Source organism: Cottoperca gobio, chromosome 15 (genome assembly GCF_900634415.1).
Source record: "Cottoperca gobio chromosome 15, fCotGob3.1, whole genome shotgun sequence".
Classification (NCBI taxonomy): domain Eukaryota; kingdom Metazoa; phylum Chordata; class Actinopteri; order Perciformes; family Bovichtidae; genus Cottoperca; species Cottoperca gobio.
In genome coordinates, this window is record NC_041369.1 from 2847331 (window position 1) to 2870688 (window position 23358).

Sequence of the window (23358 nt, forward strand, 5' to 3'; positions counted from 1 at the left end):
CTCCAGGTCCTTGCAAGAGTAAAGAGTTGGTCTGTTGTTCCACAACCAGGACGGAATCCGCATTGTTCCTCTTCAATCAGAGGTTCGACTACCAGCCGAACCCTCCTTTCCAGTACCTTGGAGTAGACTTTACCAGGGAGGCTGAGAAGTGTGATACCCCTGTAGTTGGCACACACTCTCTGGTCCCCCTTTTTAAATAGGGGAACCACCACCGCCTCAACACCCAAAGCCTTCAGCATTTCTGGACGGATCTCATCAACCCCTGCGGCTTTGCCACTGTGGAGTTGTTTGATTACCTCAGTGACTTCCATCAGGGAAATTGACGTTTATCCCCCATCAGCTTCCAGCTGTGCCTCTACCATAGAGGTAGAGTTAGTCGGATTGAGGAGTTCCTCAAAGTGCTCCTTCCACCGGCCGATAACCTTCTCAGTCAAAGTCAGCAGGGTCCCACCCTTGCTGTACACAGCTTGGATGGTTCCTCGCTTCCCCCTCCTGAGGTGCCGGATGGTTTTCCAGAAGCACCTTGGTGCCGACCGAAAGTCCTTCTCCATAGCTTCTCCGAACTTCCCCCACACCCGCTGCCTTGTTTCTGACACGGCAGAGGCTGCCGCCCTTCTAGTCCTTCGGTACCCTGCAACTGTTTCCGGAGTCCTCCCGGATAACATAACCCGGAAGGACTCCTTCTTCAGTCGGATGGCTTCCCTGACCACCGGGGTCCGAGGGTTACCGCCCCTTGAGGCACCTACGACCTTGAGACCACAGCTCATCACCGCAGCTTCAGCAATAGAGGTTTTGAACATCGCCCACTCAGGTTCAATGCCCCAACCTCCACAGGGATGTCTGAAAAGCTCCGCCGGAGGTGTGAGTTAAAGATCCCCAGGACAGGGGCTTCCTCCAGACGTTCCCAGTTCACCCGCACTACACGTTTGGGTTTACCAGGTCTGTCCAGAGTCTCCCCCACCCGTTGATCCAACTCACCACCAGATGGTGAGTTGGATCCTCTCTTCACCCGAGTGTCCAAAACATGCGGCCTTAGATCAGATGATACGATTACAAAATTGATCATTGACCTTTAGCCTAGGGTGCTCTGGTACCACGTGCCCTTATGAGCATCCTTATGTTCGAACATGGTGTTTGTTATGGCCATTCCATGACTAGCACAGAAGTCCAACAACAAAGACCGTTCGGGTTTAGATCAGGGAGGCCCTTCCTCCCAATCACGCCTCTCCAGGTGTCTCCATCATTTCCCAAGTGTGCGTTGAAGTCTCCCATCAAGACTACGGAGTCCCCTACTGGAGCCTCCTGCAGGGCTCCATTCAGGGTCTCCAAGAAGGCCGAATACTCTGAACTGCGGTTTGGGGCATAGGCACAAACAACAGTCAGAGTTTTCCCCCCCCATAACCCGAAGGCGTAGGGAGGCGACCCTCTCGTCCACCGGGGTAAACTCCAACATAGCGGCGCTCAGCCGGGGGCTAGTGAGTATCCCCACCCCGGCCCGACGCCTCACACCTTGGGCAACTCCAGAGAAGAATAGAGTCCAACCCCTATCCAGGAGTACGGTTCCAGAGCCAAGACTGTGCGTAGAGGTAAGCCCCACCAGATCCAACTGGTAGCAATCCACCTCCCGCACTAGTTCCGGCTCCTTCCCTCACAGAGAGGTGACATTCCACGTCCCCAGAGCCAGCCTCTGCTGCCCGGGTCTGGTCAGTGGAGGTCCCTGACCATCACTGCCACCCGTGTGACAGCGCACCCAACCCCAGCGGTTTTTCCCATGAGTGGTGGGCCCACAGGATGGATGGATGGGAGGCACCATGCAGCGTCTTCGGGCTGTGCCCGACCGGGCTCCGTGGCAAACCCGGCCACCAGGCGCTCGCTGTCGTGCCCTCCCTCTGGGCCTGGCTCCAGACAGGGGCTCCAGGCTTCCTCCGGGCAGGGTCTCTCCTTTCCTTTCCCTCTCTTTCATGAAGTCGTTTTTGAACCATTCTTAGTCTGGCCCCTCGCCTGAGACCAATTTGCCTTGGGAGACCCTACCAGGAGCACTAGGCTCCAGACAACACAGCTCTTAGGTTCATAGGGACACACAAACCTCTCCACCACGATAAGGTGATGGTTCCCAGAGAGGTAAATTATTGTTATTTACAATTATATTGCAAACATTTCTGTGAAGATATAGTGTAGTAATGTTATCCTGAGCAGAGAATGAAGTTACTCTCACTCTGCCTCTCTGTTCTTTGTTTTGGTAGCTGGGCCGGCTGTGTGCATGTTTGTGTGGCTGGCTAATGGCTGCTCCTCTGCATGCCGCTCATACGGCGGTTACAGCTGTAAACGCTATCCCGACTCACCGCGTTGTCACAGAAACGTAATGCCCGCCCTCTGGTTCATCAGCAGGTTAACACTGTTAGCTTTGTCAGAAGTGTTGCCGTTATTTGCACTGTTTTTGCTGTTAGCACCATTAGCTGCTAGATGCCAGCTCAGTCAATGCCATGTTAAGAGCAGTGTGGAGGCAATCCCTCAATCACAGATATGCTTTGAATTAATTAGAGAGAACCTTTAAGTTAATGATCAGAGTACTTCTTCTTCTTCATGTGTATGACACTTTAGTAAAAGTAACTGTTTAACTGTTAAATGATACATATGAAAGGTACTGGTACTGGTCAGCCCTTATGAGGAAGTTTCTGCATGCATGTGAGTTTGTATGTCCAAAAACTTACTACAGGACAAGGCTTGTGTTACCTTAAGCAAAGACAACTTTATTAATGCTCAGGTAGCAAAATTATCTCTCAAAATTACATTTAAAACATCTAAACACAAAGTAAACCTATCTGTTGAAAAGTTTATTGTGTATGAAGAGGTAAAGCTTGGATACATAGAGAAACGTATCATCTGCAAACACTCTCACTCTCACTCTCCATCGCTTATATCCCATACTAGCAACAGCATGCAGTCATCTAGGATATCCAGTTCAAACTAAATCCAGTGCCATCTAAAAACTCATTTGACTCTCATCCCAAAGTACATTAAGATTTACCATAAATAATTTATTATATTGAAATATCTCCATGCGAGTAAACAAAGGACAATAGCTTCAGAGGTCTCAAACACATCAAAGGGGGGTACAAGGGAGACCTAGGATCTATGAAAATATATTCAACAGATATACAGATTGAGACAAAAAATATATAAATACATTTACACCTATCTATATACATATGTACATCAGCAATATCACCCATGTGAATATCACAAATTATTTAGAAATCTCCTCTACAAGACACCTCTTTTCAAAATGTGAGCGTCTTTGTGTTAGTTTGGTTAGATTCAAAGACATGGTAGCCCATGTTTCAGGTGTTAGGTTCATGCAGTGAATAGCAGCACAGATAGTAATGAACCAAATAATCTGCACCATCAATTTTTAAAAGTGCATGATACAGATAGTTTCTGATATATGATAAACTGAAAAAAATGCCCTGGGTTGTAAAGATACTGATAATACTTCAAAACATGAAGGAATGATTGATGCCTTGTAACCAGTGATTGTTCAGTATAGTATAGAGTAAATATCTGTATTGTAGTCACTCAACCATAAAGGAGGAGGAGCTAGCTTGTGGCTGACTGGTTTGAGCTCGGAATACTAAAATATATATGCTTAAAGATCCACTTATTCATTTATTTAAAATCTCCAACTGTTTATGTTTTGAAACTAAACGTTGAACAGTGTACATCAGTCCAACAGTCATCAGCATTTTGGGATTTGAAAGAGAGACACTTTTTTTCATCGGTCCCACGGCTTCCTAACAATTTCCTAGAAAGAACATGATCAGTGTAACTTCTGAAGAAGGTCCTGGGCAACTATTTCATTTGTAACAATTATAATCAAACCAAAGATATTGCACAGTTCTGATTGAATTTTCCACTGTAGTGTAACCTCGAGTCTTTAAGGCAGGTCAGATGAATATGCAATAATTTGAAATGTGTCTAAGGGGAACATTTAATATATATGATGAATTTACTTGTTTAATGGCTCTCTGTCATGTTTTCCGTCATATCATTAAGTCTTTAGAGAATTTATAGAAGCCCACTTTTCCACCAGGAAAATAAATAAATGTGAGGAATGACTAATTTAAGATAAGTTATGATAATTCAAATTGTTTAGATACTAATTAAAATGATGATCGAGTCAACATTTTAGAGTTATTTAAAATAAAATGGTGTGATTTTACTTATTCAAACAATAAGTTATGAGATTCGTTTTTAGTTTAGGAACTTCTAACATTTCATTTTTATTTTCCTTTTTCTGGTAGAAATTGGCTTCCATATATTTCCTCTGGAAAACAGCAACTTCTTATGAACTCAACACAACTATTTCAAATAAATGAGTTGTGTACTTACTGTCTCAGAATATTCTCTTTCACCAAATTAAATAGTTCTTTCAGAGGAACTTTCAAATAAATTATTAGGAAACGATGGGACTCGAATGAATGTTTAATGAATATTTCAAAGCTGTGTCTTTGATCACTGAGGTATAGTAACATTATTACCAGAATCTACAGTATTTGATAATGACTTTAACAATGATTACACTGTGGCTGTTTAGAGTTGTCGAGCTCCGTAGGTTAACAGTCCTGTTTCGATTGTTTGTATAGTCATTGATAAATAACTTCATAAAGAATGCTGTTACAGTGTCACATATGGGCAAACATCATAGACAATTTGAATACATCAGGTTAAACTCTATTATAAATTTGTCTTTGATCAATAAAGCGGCATATTTACATAATTGTAAGCTCATAGTTATTGCATTACATAAGATTCAAAACACATTTAAACCCTGTTTTCCGGTCATAGCACAGAGTACTCTGCCTCTGAATAAATAAATGTGTATGATATATAAACAAAAATAACATTAATTATTTGTACATTCGAAAGACAATATTTATCAGATCTTATATTTTATATTACTGCTCAATAAATAAAAAATGTCCCTGAAACAAATCAGACTTAGTTGTGTTTTAGCAATTGTCTTCCATAAAATAAAAATGATTAGAGCACTTGACATTTCAAATGAACAAATCTGGAGGAAAAGATGACATTTGAATGGATCAACAGGCTCTGACAGACGAAGTGTTCATTTCTGTGATGAAGTCTTTGAGGAATAATGTGACTTCGTTGGCGAGCCTCGACTCGACTCCAGTAGTGGAATAAAAATCCCCCGTAGGGTTCACGAACCACATTGTACATGCTCTTAAAACTAGTAGGAATATTTATCTCAATTTACCACAAACCTACCATATCTGGACAAATCTAGACATTAGGCATTACAAAATACAAAGAACTCCTGGATAAAAATAAAGTTGAGACCTCAACCTTTAAGTATTAGAGCTGGGATAAAAGTCCTGATGCTTATATTGCATCTTTACTCTACTCCTACAATACCTCCACTTTAATACCTCACCTCCTCTTTGGGACCCCGGAGGAGTGAATATGTGGATATCTATCCCCCACAGAGGAAATACCTCGTCCAACTTTCTTGGCTGTTTGAAATAATGCCGCCGCTGTTTTGAGTCTATTTGGTCGGTGTCTTTGAGAAGAGAAAAAAGCAGCAGATCATTATCAACCCTAACCCTATTCTTAAAACATTGACGTGATCATTTCCTACAAACCTGCTTCATTTTACAAGGATGTTATCCTTATAATCAGCATGTTTTGGGAGAAACAGTTACAGTCTCCCAGTGAAGCTAGTTTCAGCTTTTCAGTGCAAGTTTGAATTCTGCTTTTTAACATCCACACACACACAACATAACTAAATCAAGTCATTGATAAAATCAACAAGACAAATACCTTTCGAGAAAATTGTGCTTGTTTGAATACGAGCGGTCATCTGAAATGATCTTCTGTGTGGATTTCAGAAACCCGGGGTCAATAAATAAAACCTGCCCGGGTGTTTTGTGACTTCCAGAGGAGAAATGTGCGTGTGACATGAATAAATAATAAATATGACATCTGGGGGTATTTACAGAGGTGTGCTATTTACAGAAGGAAAATAAAAACATTCTCCTTAAAGCTAATTATTTTTCAGTACAAAACATAGAAGCTACAGCTGTGATGCTATTGAAGTTAATGCTGGGGGAGACAGTTTATTTTGGGCATTATTGGGCAGAAATTCTATAATAACCTTTTAGTATATTGTAATTCAAGTGATAACCCAGTGTATGTTGTTTTCTGGAAAAGGCAAAAAACCCAGCAGAATTTGAGAATACAGGCCTCGTCCTGCAGCTCTCCTCTCTGTCCTCCCTACACCGAACAAGCATGTGCACGCTTCATACAGTAAGAGGCTCGCTACAATACCAGTGTTTCAGAGATGTAGAGAACATGTATCTGTTGTTTAGCCTGCTGCTAACCACTAAGCCTTCACAGTTGTGCTGCAGCCATGAGCTCAAAGAAGGCTAAACTACTTTTTTTAGAGAGATGGAGAGAAAATGTTGGTAATAATCTTTTACTAACCTACATCTCTGAAACGCCTTGCTGATATTGTCCTTCCTGTTCTAGGGTTGTTTGCAGTGTAAGCAGTTGTTGCCAATGGTAGATTAGAAACTTCTCCTGCAGGATATTCTTCTGTTGTATCAGGCTTTAATCGTGCAAAGACGCTTTATTAGAAGAGCCAATAGGAACGCTCTCTCTCAATGAAATGACCTGTGATTGGATAGACTCCCGTCACGGACAAACAGTTCTAAAGCCTGAAAACAGAACCATGAGGAGGTTAATAGGTCTAGTTTTTGTCAAACCATTAGAATTACAATATGCTGAGAGGTTATTATTGCATTTTTACCCAACGACCGCAAAGATATACTGCCTACCCCAGCTTTAATTTATAAAAAGGTGACTGTATAATGCCCTGGTTCTGTGTAGGAGGGGGGGGGGGCATTATATTTTAAGTGTTTCTTAAAATGTTTTGAACAAACACACTCAACAGACTTAATTATGAACACCTAATGGAAATCTAAAACGTCCTAAGATAATGGTGTTTGAAAAATGTGCCCATCTGCATAACATTTCCTGTTCTTGACCCTAACTTTGTTTAGACATTATCCGTACCACATCGCTAACCTACGCGCTCCCACCCATTTACATCATTGCTTTTATAATTATTACTCTCAACTAGTAGATCTAAAAGACCCGCCTTTCCTCTCAGGAAAGGTTAGCAGCTAGTAAACATGACTACTTTCACACCTAAATACAGGGAGTTTTAAAATAAAGGTCCTCTCGTCAGGAGCAACCAGTGGTCGAACAAAAGGTTATTTGTGTTGTTGTTGCGGCTGCTGTCCTCAGTGCTGTCCTGTGTGAGGCTTGTATCAAGTCAGTCATTTCTATCTCTGTTCCTGAAATCAACCCCGCACTCAAACATCAGAGCAGCTCCATATTGCACTGAGCAGAAAGACAGGCATCGAAAAAAGAGCAAAGTGGGACGTCTTCTCAAACAGAGTGTCTCAAATGGTGTTTGCAAATAATTCTTGCTGTTAATTATATTTAGAATTATACTTTCTGGTTCTAATTCTATCTTCGGATTCTCTTGGAATTCCTTGCATACAGTGTGTGCACGTATGTACTGTATATCAGTGTGTGTGTGTGTGTGTGTGTTATGTTTGCGTGTGTCTCAGTCATTCCCGTAAGTCCCGGCAGGTTGGTAGGTTGACAAAGGTGAAGATATTGTACTCGATAAGGCAGGAGAAACACAGGAAGACGGAGTAGAGGAAGAGACACGTGAAACCGAGGCGCTTGTCCAAAGTCCACTTGTTTAGGTGAACTCCGAGGACCTGGACAGACAGACAGACAGACAGACAGACAGGGGGGCAGGTGGGTGGAAAAACAGGCAGGTACACAGATCAATGGACAGATTGAGACACACACACAGAGAAGTCAGAAATCTGTGAGAGGAAGTTGTCACGCTGTCATACACTCACAGTCAGAAACACAGACGCCAGCAGGAGCCCCACAGAGAAGATCAGTCCTTTGCTGTTAATTTTGATCTGCAAAAAGATAACGTGAGACATCAGTAGTATTACATCAGTGTGAAGAAATATAACTTTTATCCTTTCATCATACAACTTAAACTGCTCTAATGAATGTTTTCCCTCTCAGCTCGACAGCGAGTTCTAATGGCCCGAACACTTATTTAAAATAAGTTTAAGATAAATATATAATATTTAGCTGCAAAATCAATTAATTCTACTGCGTTGCCTCCAAAATTAATCTCTACAAATGTTCACATTTTTCGCTATGGTATGGACAACTTTATGGAACGTCATGGACTTTTATAAATCTTGCATTGTGCTTATATTATTGTGGAGAGTACAGAAGAACAGCTCCCTGCAGTTATAACAAGCAGAAAAATTATGCTTTTGTTAAAAACTATTCATTATTTTTGCAAAATCAATAAATAACAACAACTCTGGAGAAGATTACCTTGTTTAATCTGAGTTTTAATTTCTTTTTACAAAAGAAAAACATTCAATTATTTTCTTTGTGTTGATTATTTGTGATGGTGCATAACGCATCTGCTTCTATTGACAAACCAGTAATTCATTCTCTCCACCTACACACATGCATGCACGCACACACACACACACACACACACAGTTATTACCATACTCCCCTCAATTACAGCCTCTGCTCATGCTTATTTGTCTGTCATTGAATTGCTTTTGTTGTTTTATGTTGTATCTTGTAGTTTTTATCTCTTATCTAATATTTTGTGTTATCTCATGAATCTCTGTTTCATCGGGTTCAGTTATTTGGATATTTTAGATGATTTTTTAAAATCATGACAAATGCACAGACTACTGAATAGCATTCTTTTCTCTTTTCATCATAGTTTCTCACTTTATCCATCACTGGTCGTTTTATAACTGCACAAAGAAAACTCAAAAAATAAAATATGATGTTTATCTTATCTGTTCAGCTGCAACCGTTTGACCAAGTGCAAAGACAGTCAGACACAGCTCTTTATCGTCTACTCCTTTACACTGGAATATGGATTTTGCATTAAAAGATGATTGTGTCTGATACTGCTCATGGTTCCCAGTTTGCCTGCATGTTAAACCACAAAATACCAATGTCTTACTTTGAGAGTGCACACTCAGCCTGTAGAGGAGTGTGAGCTTCAATGCAAGTCCATCAAAATGAAAACATGACGCACAGCTCTTCTCTTCACTACACCATGCTTTATTCACCAAACGTTTTCCGGCCATCTTGCCTTCATCAGTGTCTGGGGCTATTTCTGTTTTCTATGAAATAACAACGTCAAGCAAAGGCCGACTCCAACTCAGTGTCCCTGGTCCATGCTGCGGGCTGTAAACTGTACTCTGCATCTATGTTGGGATTGAAAGGGTCTATTTGCCCAAATCATAACAAAAAACATATTTTCACTTACCGTTAGTGGTATTATGTACATGTCATTTCTCTGTTTCTGAGATTTCCTTCTGATCTTTCCAGTGTAGGCTAGCTATGTTATTTGATATTTACCTGAAATTATTTAGATTTTGTAAATGATATAATGTTCATGAGAGCTGCACTTTACAAAAAGTAATTATTACTGAAATATCTAACCTCCACATTCTTATAACTTTATATCAATTAAAGTATGTCTTTGTTATTTTTTATTTTGTAAATAGTTATGGATTTATGGACAAGAGGTGCATTTTATTATTACATTTATGTAATTTTTTAAAAATGTATTTATTTATATAATGTTACAACATCAGAAGGAGGCATGATGGAAGTGCAGTGGGTGTGGTGGTGACATTTAAAAAGAACAACTGAGCCAATGCTACAAAATGTCTGTGCACATCTCTGCTGACAGCGTCAAACACAACAGTTTACTTTTATTATGTCAGCCTAATTATTTTTATTATTTCCATCTAGTTTATATATGTTTTGAGTTTTGTCACTACAACTTCCATCATGCTGTGGGTGATTGAAACTGGAAGTGTTACGTTGCACCATGGAAAGTATCTTAAATACTGAAAGTGAGAAAAAAAAAACTAAATTAGCTGATTATCTAAAGTTCTAAGGAGCACCTATTTCACCGTCTATGAATTCTAAACAATGACTGCAATAGACATCCCCACTGTCGCTGGAAAGAGTTCCAGTTGGACCTTGAGAAGAAGGGGTGTGAAGTACATGGAGAAGTGTGCCACTTACATCCGAGCCGTAGTTGATAGCCAGGGTGTTCAGGGCCCAGGGGAGGCCGAGCCCCACCAAGATGTCGAACACGTTACTGCCGATGGAGTTGGACACCGCCATGTCTCCCATTCCTAAACAGACAGATAAAGATAGAGTTGTAAAGCAAAAAAAAACACAAAGCAACAGGAAGGTACAGAGAGACGGCGTTAAAGGAAAAGTGAGTTGGCAACGGGGAGACAGGAAGTTACATTGGGGGAGTGAGGGGCTGCGACAAGTTGATACAGGCGACATCAGTGGAGCTACCTGTCGGACTGACGTGCCACAGAAACAACCGAACGATGAAGCGACAGCAGCTACAAAGCAAAGGACGGACGACTAAACTGCAGAGGCGAGTGTGTCTCCGAGCGAGCCCCCGCACACAGACAGACAGAGCAGTTTAAATATTTGATGACCGGAGCAAGAATAAACACAGATGAAAGGATGGAGGAATGGACCCTGTCGTGCTGTCTTCCCTCATCACCCCCCCTTCTTTTACAGCCTCACCACAGGGACGGAAGGGGGGACAGCGGAATAGCCCCCCCCCCCCCCTCACACACACACACACACACACTCCTGTGTGTGTGTGTGTGTGTGTGTGTGTTAAATGACAGCTTTGTAACCTGTCCTTTTTGTGTGTGTGTGTGTGTAATTACCTTGTCGTGCCACTATGAGGCTGGCCATGCAATCAGGGACGCTGGTGCCGGCTGCCAGGAAGGTGATGCCCATGATGACGTCTGGGATACCGAGTGTGAAGCCGATCACTGTTACCTGACAGACAGACAGAGACAGACGATTACTGCTTGTATTTTGGTGTGTGTGTGCTTTTTTTTCTTCTTCTATTATTGGAGAGATAGGAGAAAGATGAGTCAGTTTGAGATGGGTACAGAAAATACAGCTAAACTATTTTAATTACACTTTGGACACAAATTAAAGACAAAATATCATGTTTTCACTGTTAGTCCTCCCGTCTTCTTCATTTAATTCCAGCCCATTTTCAATCATTTCATTCTATTTTTGGTAAAAGAATACTTTTATTAATTTGTCCATGTTAATTGCTAGACAAGACATTAAAGAATAGCATATCACTGAGATCTTTTTGAAAATCTTTTATCTACATCTCTGCCAATTTGCCTCCCCGTCTTTTTTCTCCCAGTCTCTCACCATCCAGACCATGACGTAGGAGAAGGCTGCGATCCACAGTGTGGAGCAGACGAAGGATAGAATGAAGCAGTTGTCCCAGCGAGGCGTGGAGCAGTTGGGGACGGTGAAGTACAGCAGCAGGCACAGAGGCCAGGCCAGCAGCCACTTCAGCTTGTTACACCACCCCGCTGCAAACACACAGGCCAAGAGAAGTGTCAAGGCTGAGCTACATGGACTGTATGTAGAAAGGCAAAGGCTAAAAAGATAGATTATTATGCCCTCTCATACTATATACATCCTTTATATCGGATTATATAGCGACATAGTGAAATCTGGAGACATCTGCACTTGATTGATACAGTATCTGATGGAGACACGTGGTTGAAATACAGCACTAAGAATGCAGGAGTAAGATGAACGATACAACTGAATACATTGTTTAACTTGATAAACTGTTATCAAATGTCAACTTATTTTGATAAAGACATCATTTGATCCGATCACTCTTTGATTTGATAAGAATTACTGTACAAAAATGACTGACAGCTGTGAAAGATAAATACTGAGGCAAACAGAGCTGAGCTGTGTTTTAATAACGATTCATGTCTTTATCAAAATTCACTTTATACTTTCATGTTTTTGTGATTTGTGTGTTCCCCCCTTTTATTTGTGATAATTTTGGTTTTGAATAAAGATTGAAGATTTAGAAGAAACACTGACGTCCAGCGCCACAGAGTCTGCAGCGGCGTGTCAAAATAAAATGAAAGCTCACTGGGATACATATTTTGTGCATGACTGTGAGTAACCTTTAAACCAACATTCAGCGACCTGTAAAAGAATTATGGGAAAAATAAGTACATGTAATACTCATTTTGAAATCAGAATAGTTTGGACTAAATGTTCACTACAAATCCAAACTACAAAGTTCCCAAAGCAAATAAATAGTTAAATTATGTTCTGTCATTTTGTTTATAGTTATTCATTTAATTATCTTCCTGATTCCGAGTCTAGTATGTTTTATGAGACTATTTTTATCAACTGGATATCATTTTCCTTTGCCCCATTAAGGATTTAATGTGAATTACATTATTTTGAATAATTACTAGCCAGTTTAATGCCATTTGAGCTACTGCACCTACATGGCTGTAGTGCCACTTTATGATTGTATTCATATTAATAGCTTTATTAATATTAGCTATCATATTTATTAATAATCAGACTCCCAACACTGCTATAGGCTCAGACTGACGGGGGACAATATGTCCCCTTTGAGCATTAAGACTGACAGCAGAATCATTCAACAATATGGAGGCTTCACATCAGAGACCTGGCCCGACACAAGTACACTCAACCCCAAAGTCCAGTTTGTTTTATTAGTATTACATTACTGTAAGTCACTCTTATCCAGGAGTACAATGGTGGCAGCCCTGGTATTAAACTCACAACCTTTTGGTTTGGAAGGCGTACCACTAACCCTGAACACCGTTTACCGAGCCAATCTGATCCTGTGCCTGGGTCCACTTTAAACGGTGGTCTCGAGTACGGTTCATGTGCAGTTTTCTGTTTGCTTCGCATCAGGCGTGAAAACCAACTGTACCAAAACACCAATCAATTTCACCTAAAATGAAAACAGCAGTAAAGCTCACTGATGAACACACACATGGCTCATGTTCTGGTTTCGTGCTGGTACAATTTTTTTTGCAGTGACTGTGACTGTTTGCATCTTCGTGGAGTCTCTCAAGGAGAGAAAACAAATAAGTGCTTCTTTAAACAGAACTGACAACAAATAAATCCTCTTCAACAACACACTCCACACAGATCCATCTCCAGCAGGTACCTGGGCACTGGAAGGGTACTAAGGGTCCCCCTCTATCCTCTTCTTCCTCCTCTTCATCGTTCTCATTGTTCTCATTGTCCTCGTTCTCTGTCTCGTTGCCCGCCTCTCGATCGTCATGGCGAACACCGACACCCCTTTCAGCCCCAGACATCCCATTTTCTATGCCCCGCCTACTTCCTCCTTTCACTGGAACATCAGAGTCACCGTTGGTCAAAGTCCGCGTGTTGATTAGACGCTGCCTCTGTGTCACACGAACGAACGCACGCACGCACGCACACACACACACACACACACACACACACACACACACACACACACACACACACACACACACAGTTATACAAACATATTCAGAAATGATTAGTCAGTTCAAATCAAACTGAAAGGACTAAAAGTCGTCCTTTTTGTATGTGGCTCTTTGTGCGGCACACTAGGACTGAACACGTTATCGTTTTTATATCAAAATTTCAATTTGTTTGTTGTTTTTATATTTACATTTCAGTTATAAACTTGATTAACAAATAATGTTGTAACAAGAATCTAATAATTTCACCGGCTATAATGAAAACAGCCATATCCACTCAGCTATGTGCACGTTTATGCTCGGCAAAAAAGATTGTTTTTGGAAGAAGAAAAATCATTCTGTGTCATTTTTAGATTCATAAATGACAACTAAATAGTGAGATCATGTAAAGTGCAGACAGGTAGCTCAGCAGTGCAGAGTGTAAATGACAGCTGGTGAACATAGTCGTCAGAATCTCCCTGTTTTAACCTTGTAACCTTAAAGCTCTCGACTGAGACGACATGTTTCAGGGCTCTGAAGCAGCTCATCCTGTCGGAGAAGCTAAAGTTGATATTAGCGTAAAGCTGCCTTCACATGATGGATGTTCTCAGAGTTCACCGCGAGGTCGGGCGCAGAGGCTCGAACATGTGAATTATTAACAGTTTGCCATCACTACAATAACTGTCCAAGTATGCAGCTGTTTGTGCAAACATGTTTGGTCTACAGAGAAACATCTGCATTATGGGTGGTGTAAAGCACAGGCAGGCTAACATTATCAAACCCAACATATACAGTCTTCCTTTTAGGATACTTTTTCCTAAAAACACAGCAGAGGATCTTGAATCAGTAGAGCACATACTGTGATCAGTATGCTCTACTACTGGAAGCAGTAGAGCATGTTCGGACCAGGTTTGTACATCGTGTCTTGACTCGTGCTTGATAAATGTAGAAAAATACGTAGTGCCTCTCAAGCTGGTTCGTAGGCCGGGGGTCTTGTTAAAGAGGCGGTCTGCAACACTGAGGAAAACACACTGCAGTCTGATTCCAATTGGAAATGGCAGCAATCTTTTTTTTGTTTGTTTTTTCAATTAAAAGTGCAGCTTTAGTGCGCCTGTGTGTCCTGACCTCGGTGATGAGCATTCGTGAAGCCATGGTGAGTCGGGTTCTTGGGGAGAAGTGGCTGGTGATCATGATTCTCATGCCTGCCTCAGAGAAGGACAGCTGGTGGGGGTACGCTGACAGCAGCTCATCCACCATCAGCACAGACGGCTTCCTGTGGTGGTTCGCTGAAGGACACACACACACACACACATGCATGTAATTATGCAACTTACACATGCACTCATGACCCCAAGAGAACGCATCCATCTCTACCTGGTAATATCTGTGTCAGAATGTATAATTCAGCAACACACAATCAAATCCTAAATAATTCAGTGGACTCAATGTATTCTGAGAATGTTTGTAACCACAGAAAGGGTTCCACACAACTGATCGTACAACTCTGCAGTCAAGAAGTGGCGCTTCAAGAATAGAACAACACTTTTATTTTTCTTCAGTATGAAGAAGGGAAGAGGGAAACAGCTAGCCTGGCTCTATCCCGGGTTAATGCACTTACCAACCTGTAAAGCTCAGTAACTAACATGCTGTGGATTAAGATGGAGTTGAATTGAACCTATTTATTGGTAAACAATAGTTTATCATCATCAAACATTTTCTCCACTTTCCCAGTACTTCAGAATCCTTGATAAATAAAAAGTGTACCTTTCTTCAGTAGAACAGCGGTAGCGTCGCAGCCATCGTCGAGCTCAGCGTTACTGGCCGCTCCGTTCCTCAAACTGCACGAGTTCTTCTTCCGTCTCTCCAGAAAACGAACAACATGAGAGTTCATCCTGAAACAAAGGTCAGGTCAAATCCAAGTCCCATCCAACATTCATGTTGCAGTGTGTTTCTTTTGTAAATTTTGATGACAAACATGCAATTATTCACCAGTTTTGTTTTATCGAGACACCTAAGATCAACAACTGATTTGTTGTGTTTCAATATTTATCTTTATTTATATTTGATGTAGTTTTCTGTTTTTGTTCATTTTCCCAGCAACATTAAATGCCACTATAAAGTCTGACATCGTGTCTTCACCAATCCACTTTCACCCATGTGATTATAAAAAATAATGCATTACATGGAGGCAAGATACCCTGCAGTTGCTTTACAGTAATTAAGTCCATAGGATTTGTCTATGCAAAACTTTTAATGTGAAAAAGAGCAGCAGGAAGTGATCATTTTGAATAAGCACAGACTTAATACAGCAGACTGAGTTCCAATATGGTTCTCGGAGAGCATTCTGACCAGTGAAGATGAACAGCATTATACTGATGTGCTTTGACAGGTGAACTGCGATCCAAGGGTTGGAGACAAATGTTTTGTTTGTTAGTGTTCTTTGAAAACTGCGTCAGAAATGAAGCTTAATTACTTACTTCATGATCAAAATGTAGACGAAATACATTAGAATCAACGTAAGAGCTTCCCACCTGGAAAACACAGTTTGGATCAATTTACCAGGAGAATTATTTTGTACATTACACTTTGAGGTCGTCTTGTTGATTCATTCATTTTAAACCATCAACACTTGATTAGACTTACCAAACCACTTTTTCATCATATATGATCTGTTAAATGGAAAGGGAGGGAAAATGACAGAGAAGTGAACATCATAGATTTGAATATGTAATTCATACAGCTGTGGACATACATTGAAGGCATAGTTACATGTAGACAATCACATCAGTCCAACTGATACAATCTATTAATATGTCTCCAGCCGAGAGATTGCAGGATGAATCTTTGTATTTGCTATGTTTATACGACTGTGTTCGGTTATATCAAGCTGTTCCTTACCACTATAAGAGCAGAGATAGACAAGGTGTAGTAACTGGAGTCTCTGAGCAGAGGCCAGCAGGAGAGACGGATTGTCTGGGAGAGAGAGAGACAGACAGACAGACAGACAGACAGTCAGACAGTCAGACAGACAGTCAGACAGACAGTCAGACAGTCAGACAGACAGTCAGACAGTCAGACAGTCAGACAGTCAGACAGACAGTCAGACAGACAGTCAGACAGTCAGACAGACAGTCAGACAGACAGACAGAAAGGGAGAAGGAGTAAGACGATGCAAAAACTTGCAGACGCTGAACTACATCTTTGGTCCTGTTGAGTAACAAATCCCACAATGTACTCACTGCAGTGCACTACTAACAAGATAAACCAAGCTCTGTGTGTGTGTGTGTGTGTGTGTGTGTGTGTGTGTGTGTATGTGTGTGTGTGTGTGTGTGTGTTGGTCTTGCATAACATGCAATCTGAATAGAAAAAAAATCTTGCAAGTATGTTTCTCTTTTTCTCCCAGGATTACAGCAGTGAACGGGACACATATCATTTTCTAACACACACTTTTGCTGCACAATAAATGCCGTTATGACAAGAGAGAGAGTGTAGGTTATATTTTTATGATTTTTGTGTTTTTATTTTTTATAAAACTTAGGCGTACTGTGGAAAATTAAAAATAAAGAACACATAGTGCCAGAGGCTTGGCACAAACATGTCAGCACAGGATCAGCTCACGGCTGCATACTTAACAGTGAAGTGTTTCAAATACTTGATAAATGTTTGTGTGAATGTGTATTAGCGAGAGAATGAAAGAGACCAAAAAACATTATTGATAGGTCTGTGTGTGTGTGTGTGTGTGTGTTTGCGCCGTACCTGCACGGCGAATATCCCACACACTCCAATAATGCAGAGGATGTTGAAGACGGCTGAGCCCACGATGGTGCCGACCCCGACGTCACCTTTCGTGACGAAAACTCCTGTACAGCAGATACACAAATACCGATGACCACATTTGACAAGATATTGGTTCACATTTTGGAGATACAATTTTTTTTTTTGGTGACGCTGTCATGGTTCTGTGGTGTGATTGTAGTCAAGAATTAACAATCATTTTCAATTGAAGCTTAGTTACATTTATTGTTTTTATATATTTTTTTTTAAGGACGTCCAAGGAATAAGAACTTTAAAATTCTGTCACAAGAAATTGTAGTTTTTCTCTATTAGTTTTTTTCCTTTTTCTGTGAAATACGTTCACCTCTCAGAGCCATCACATACTAATGAACAATGACTGTTGAACTCATGTCCATATTTAGGGGTCACAAGCCTAAAAGTTTTCAACAGATCTATTTGCAAGAGTCATTTCTACGACTTTGTGAACAACCAGCTTTACTTTGCAATAAAATAGAAACATCTGGATATGAAAACATATAGAATACCAACAATAAACAAAAAATAGACATATTATAACAAAAGTAGTTTATCATGAGAGTCTTCAAAACTGTTTCAACTACAACAATTAAATGATTTGACTTATAATCCAGTTTGAGTTCTGTGGCTCCACATATTTACACCATGAACAGCAGGCAAGTAATCATGTTACTGTAACATGTTTCATTTCTGTTCCAGGTCCAGGTTATGAGATCAGGAGCAATTCAAATGTGACAAGATCATGAAATGCACAAAAGGTTGTACATTCACCCTTACTCTCCTTTTAAACACGTTCTTTCAATTTTAAACGGGGGTTTAACAGAAGGCCGAGATATTTAAACCCTTTTGATAGATTGTCCATTAACCTTTAAATGTAATTTATTACCTTCTAATGACAAGATGAAAAGCATGCTGACACAGCTTTAATGATGTTAACTATTTAACTTGAAACTATGCTGCTATAGATGAGATATTGTCAACAATAATATAACTCTGGCTTATTGCCATATAAGTCATTCAAAAACGACTTCGTTCAAAAACGACTTCATGAAAAAAAGGGAAAGGAAAGGAGAGGCCCATGCCCGGAGGAAGCCCCCTGTCTGGAGCCAGGCCCAGAGGGAGGGCCCGACAGCGAGCGCCTGGTGGCCGGGTTTGCCACGGAGCCCGGTCGGGCACAGCCCGAAGAAGCTACGTGGTGCCTCCCATCCATCCATCCTGTGGGCAAAACCGCTGGGGTCGGGTGCGCTGTCACACGGGTGGCAGTGATGGTCAGGGACCTCGACGGACCAGACCCGGGCAGCAGAGGCTGGCTCTGGGGACGTGGAACGTCACCTCTCTGTGGGGGAAGGAGCCGGAACTAGTGCGGGAGGTGGATCGCTACCGGTTGGATCTGGTGGGGCTTACCTCCACGCACAATCTTGGCTCTGGAACCGTACTCCTGGATAGGGGTTGGACTCTATTCTTCTCCGGAGTTGCCCAAGGTGTGAGGCGTCGGGCCGGGGTGGGGATACTCACTAGCCCCCGGCTGAGCGCCGCTACGTTGGAGTTTACCCCGGTGGACGAGAGGGTCGCCTCCCTACGCCTTCGGGTTATGGGGGGGAAAACTATGACTGTTGTTTGTGCCTATGCCCCAAACCGCAGTTCTGAGTATTCGGCCTTCTTGGAGACCCTGAATGGAGCCCTGCAGGGGGCTCCAGTAGGGGACTCTGTAGACTTCAACGCACACGTGGGAAACGATGGAGACACCTGGAGAGGCGTAATTGGGAGGAAGGGCCTCCCTGATCTAAACCCGAATGGTCGTTTGTTGTTGGACTTCTGTGCTAGTCATGGAATGGCCATAACAAACACCATGTTCGAACATAAGGATGCTCATAAGTGCATGTGTTACCAGAGCACCCTAGGCCAAAGGTCAATGATCAATTTTGTAATCATATCATCTGATCTGAGGCCGCATGTTTTGGACACTCGGGTGAAGAGAGGGGCGGAGCTGTCGACTGATCACCATCTGGTGGTGAGTTGGATCAACGGGTGGGGGAAGACTCTGGACAGACCTGGTAAACTCAAACGGGTAGTGCGGGTGAACTGGAAATGTCTGGAGGAAGCCCCTGTCCTGGGGATCTTTAACTCACACCTCCGGCGGAGCTTTTCAGACATCCCTGTGGAGGTTGGGGGCATTGAACCTGAGTGGGTGATGTTCAAAACCTATTGCTGAAGCTGCGGTGAGGTTTTAGGTGCCTCAAGGGGCGGTAACCCTCGAACACCGTGGTGGACCCCGGTGGTCAGGGAAGCCGTCTGACTGAAGAAGGAGTCCTTCCGGGTTATGTTATCCGGGAGGACTCCGGAAACAGTTACAGGGTATCGAAGGACTAGAAGGGCGGCAGCTTCTGCCGTGTCAGAGGCAAAGCAGCGGGTGTGGGAGAAGTACTTTCGGTCGGCACCAAGGTGCTTCTGGAAAACCATCCGGCACTTCAGGACGGGGAAGCGAGGAACCATCCAAGCTGTGTACAGCAAGGGTGGGACCCTGCTGACTTCAACTGAGAAGGTTATCGGCCGGTGGAAGGAGCACTTTGAGGAACTCCTGAATCCGACTAACACGTTCTCTATGGTAGAGGCAGAGCTGGAAGCTGATGGGGGATCATCATCACTTTCCCTGATGGAAGTCACTGAGGTAGTCAAACAACTCCACAGTGGCAAAGCCGCAGGGGTTAATGAGATCCGTCCAGAAATGCTGAAGGCTTTGGGTGTTGAGGGGCTGTCTTGGTTGACACGCTTCGGACAGTGCCTAGGGGTTGGCAGACCGGGGTGGTGGTTCCCCTATTTAAAAAGGGGGACCAGAGAGTGTGTGCCAACTACAGGGGTATCACACTTCTCAGCCTCCCTGGTAAAGTCTACTCCAAGGTACTGGAAAGGAGGGTTCGGCCGGTAGTCGAACCTCTGATTGAAGAGGAACAATGCGGATTCCGTCCTGGTCGTGGAACAACAGACCAACTCTTTACTCTTGCAAGGACCTGGAGGGGGCCTGGGAGTACGCCCATCCGGTCTACATGTGTTTTGTGGATCTGGAGAAGGCGTATGACCGGGTCCCCCGGGTGATACTGTGGGAGGTGCTGCGGGAGTATGGGGTGAGGGGGTCACTTTTGAGGGCCATCCAATCCCTGTACGCCCAAAGCGAGAGTTGTGTCCGGATACTCGGCAGTAAGTCGGACTCGTTTCCAGTGAATGTTGGCCTCCGCCAGGGCTGCGCTTTATCACCAATCCTGTTCGTGATTTTCATGGATAGGATATCGAGGCGTAGTCGTGGAGGAGAGGGGTTGCAGCTCGGTGACCTGAGGATCTCATTGCTGCTCTTTGCAGATGATGTGGTCCTTATGGCATCATCGGTCTGTGACCTTCAACAGTCACTGGATCAGTCACGCGGTTGGGATGAGGATCAACACCTCTAAATCTGAGGCCATGGCTCTCAGCAGGAAACCGGTGGATTTCCTACTCCGGGTAGGGAATGAGCCATTACCCCAAGTGAAGGAGTTCAAGTACCTCGGGGTCTTGTTCGCGAGTGAGGGGACGATGGAGCGAGAGATTGGCCCGGAGAATCGGAGCAGCGGGGGCGGTATTACAGTCACTTTACCGCACCGTTGTGACGAAAAGAGAGCTGAGCTCTCAATATACCAGTCGATCTTCGTTCCTACCCTCACCTATGGTCATGAAGGCTGGGTCATGACCGAAAGAACGAGATCACGGGTACAAGCGGCCGAAATGGGTTTTCTCAGACGGGTGGCTGGCGTCTCCCTTAGAGATAGGGTGAGAAGCTCAGCCATCCGTGAGAGACTCGGAGTAGAGCCGCTGCTCCTTTACGTTGAAAGGAGCCAGTTGAGGTGGTTCGGGCATCTAGTAAGGATGCCACCTGGGCGCCTCCCTAGGGAGGTGTTTCAGGCACGTCCAGCTGGGAGGAGACTCTGGGGAAGACCCAGGACTCGGTGGAGAGATTATATCTCCTCACTGGCCTGGGAACGCCTCAGGATCCCCCAGTCGGAGCTGGAGGATGTGTCCCGGAGAAGGGAAGATTGAGGTTCCTTACTGGAGCTGCTGTCCCCGCGACCCAATCCCGGATAAGCGGTAGACGATGGATGGATGGATGGATATTGCCATATAAGATATGACTCGGTGTTTGATTTCTCTGGAGTATTTTTAAGCAACTGTAGATCGATTACAGAATCTGTTTTACTTTGAACTACTTCTGTGGTTGTTCCCTCAAAAGATGTATAAATATGTGTGTGTGTGTGTGTGTGTGTGTGTGTGTGTGTTTTTGTGTCTTTCTCACCAATGACAGAGGTGAACAGTTCCGGTGCTGAACTGCCTGCTGCCATAAAGGTTGCTCCTGCAACATCTTCACTCAGCTGAAGACGCTGGTAGAGAGAGGATGAGGGAAATAAAGAGAGAAATAAATAATAGAGAAATAGAGAAAGAAAGAAAGATAATACTATACTTCACAGAAATACATTACAGCACATTAAAAAGAGTCATTGTGAAGTGGTGTAAGCTCAGTGGAAGTGAAGTAATAAGCTGCAGGTTATTCTTACCTCACATAGCTTCTCTAGAGAGGGGACAAAGTAGTCATCACACACCAAGGCCAGGGCATAGAACATGTAGACTGCCTGCAGGGGCCAAACACACACACACACACACACACACACACACACACACACACACACACACACACACACACACACACACACAGGTGAGGAACTATGCACAAGACACCAGCTGATAAAACACGTGTGCTTCATTATCTTTGTTGACAATGGAATCATGATGTTAGCTGAACATAAACTGAGACTGAGCCCTGACACAATCCAAGTATACGCTGTAATACTACAATACATTATTAATATTGTCTGCTTGTCTAATAACCTTATTAAATAGTTAGCCTTCCAACCAAGTGTTTTCAGACGCTTGTTCAGGGATAGGAATAAGGTACCACGGGGTTAGGAATGTGGTGGATAAGAGTGCTTGAAGCGACAGCACAGTGAGAGTGGTTTTAAACTTGTGATAAAGAAATTATTCTTCTGATCTGTCAATCGTCCAAAGCAACAAGTGGCAAAGACTCCAGATGCTTTGCTAATTGTAGCACTTTCCACTGTGGGCATGTCAGCTGTCAAACATGTCTCAATCAGCTCACTGTTAAAGGGTCAGTTACCTTAAATTGCATTTTTATTTTAACACAAAGGAAGAGTCCCTATGAAAACTATTAACAGCTTGCTATGAGGGATATACAATGTAACCAAGCTCGCAATCTCTAGTGTAATCTTCAATCATTCAGGTATATAAAAGCCCTGTCCAATATATGAGCATCTCCAGTGAACATATTTGAGACATACATCTAAAACAGCTTAAGAATTGCTTCAGAAACTGTATTCTGGTTACTATGCATTAGGTGATTAGGTGAACAGAGCAGGCTTCAACAGAGATGAATGTGACATGTCGAGCAGTTTTGGTGTCTTTAGAGTCAGTCAGTGTGACCTCAAATCACACATAAGCCCATGTTCAACATCTGCCAAACACTTCCGTATTACACCCCACTGGCAGTCAGAGGATGGATCCTTTGTGTGTGATGTGTTTCATTGTTTCATTTGCTGTCGATGCTGTCTGCTGTTACTGTGAACTCAAAACTTCCTCCATGTTTGGCTTCCTTGAAAAATTAAAATTAAAATTAAAATAATGTCCCTTTCCAAAGCACCAGTACAAGCAGTCATGCCACACTCACCACTCTGCTGCTCTAAATTCATTTTCATTCAAATAATTACTGTTCTGTACTTTTTTTCAACGCTTCCAATACTTTAACTGACGTTACAATCAAAAACACTCAACACCCCCTGCACAGACACATTAAAGGTGCAATGTGGAAGATTGACGTTATTATCCAACCATTTGGCTTTTTCTGCAATCTTAGCTTTGTCCATCACAGCAGCATTTTGCATTGTCCAATGTTATAATTGATTTAAACGCAAATGAAGAAAGCAAGAAAATGTGAACACTGTAAGTATGTACTGTATACACTTGTACAGGGCAGCAG

At 42.7% G+C, this 23358-nt stretch overlaps 1 protein-coding gene across 1 annotated transcript in view; it reads right to left on the reverse strand.

The window, feature by feature from the left end:
* Positions 1-2724: 2724 nt before the first annotated feature.
* slc24a3 (solute carrier family 24 member 3) overlaps positions 2725-23358 on the reverse strand; it is a 102496-nt gene continuing 81862 nt past the window's right edge. Inside the window, exons 6-17 of the mRNA XM_029449470.1 lie at positions 17235-17338; positions 16377-16451; positions 16122-16147; positions 15956-16009; positions 15243-15370; positions 14604-14764; positions 13196-13436; positions 11380-11546; positions 10872-10986; positions 10198-10310; positions 7959-8024; positions 2725-7811 (exon numbers count right to left, since the gene is read on the reverse strand). Coding sequence (XP_029305330.1) covers positions 7656-7811; positions 7959-8024; positions 10198-10310; positions 10872-10986; positions 11380-11546; positions 13196-13436; positions 14604-14764; positions 15243-15370; positions 15956-16009; positions 16122-16147; positions 16377-16451; positions 17235-17338 — 1406 coding nt within the window. The 3' untranslated portion in view covers positions 2725-7655. The remainder of the gene's footprint in view (positions 7812-7958; positions 8025-10197; positions 10311-10871; positions 10987-11379; positions 11547-13195; positions 13437-14603; positions 14765-15242; positions 15371-15955; positions 16010-16121; positions 16148-16376; positions 16452-17234; positions 17339-23358) is intronic.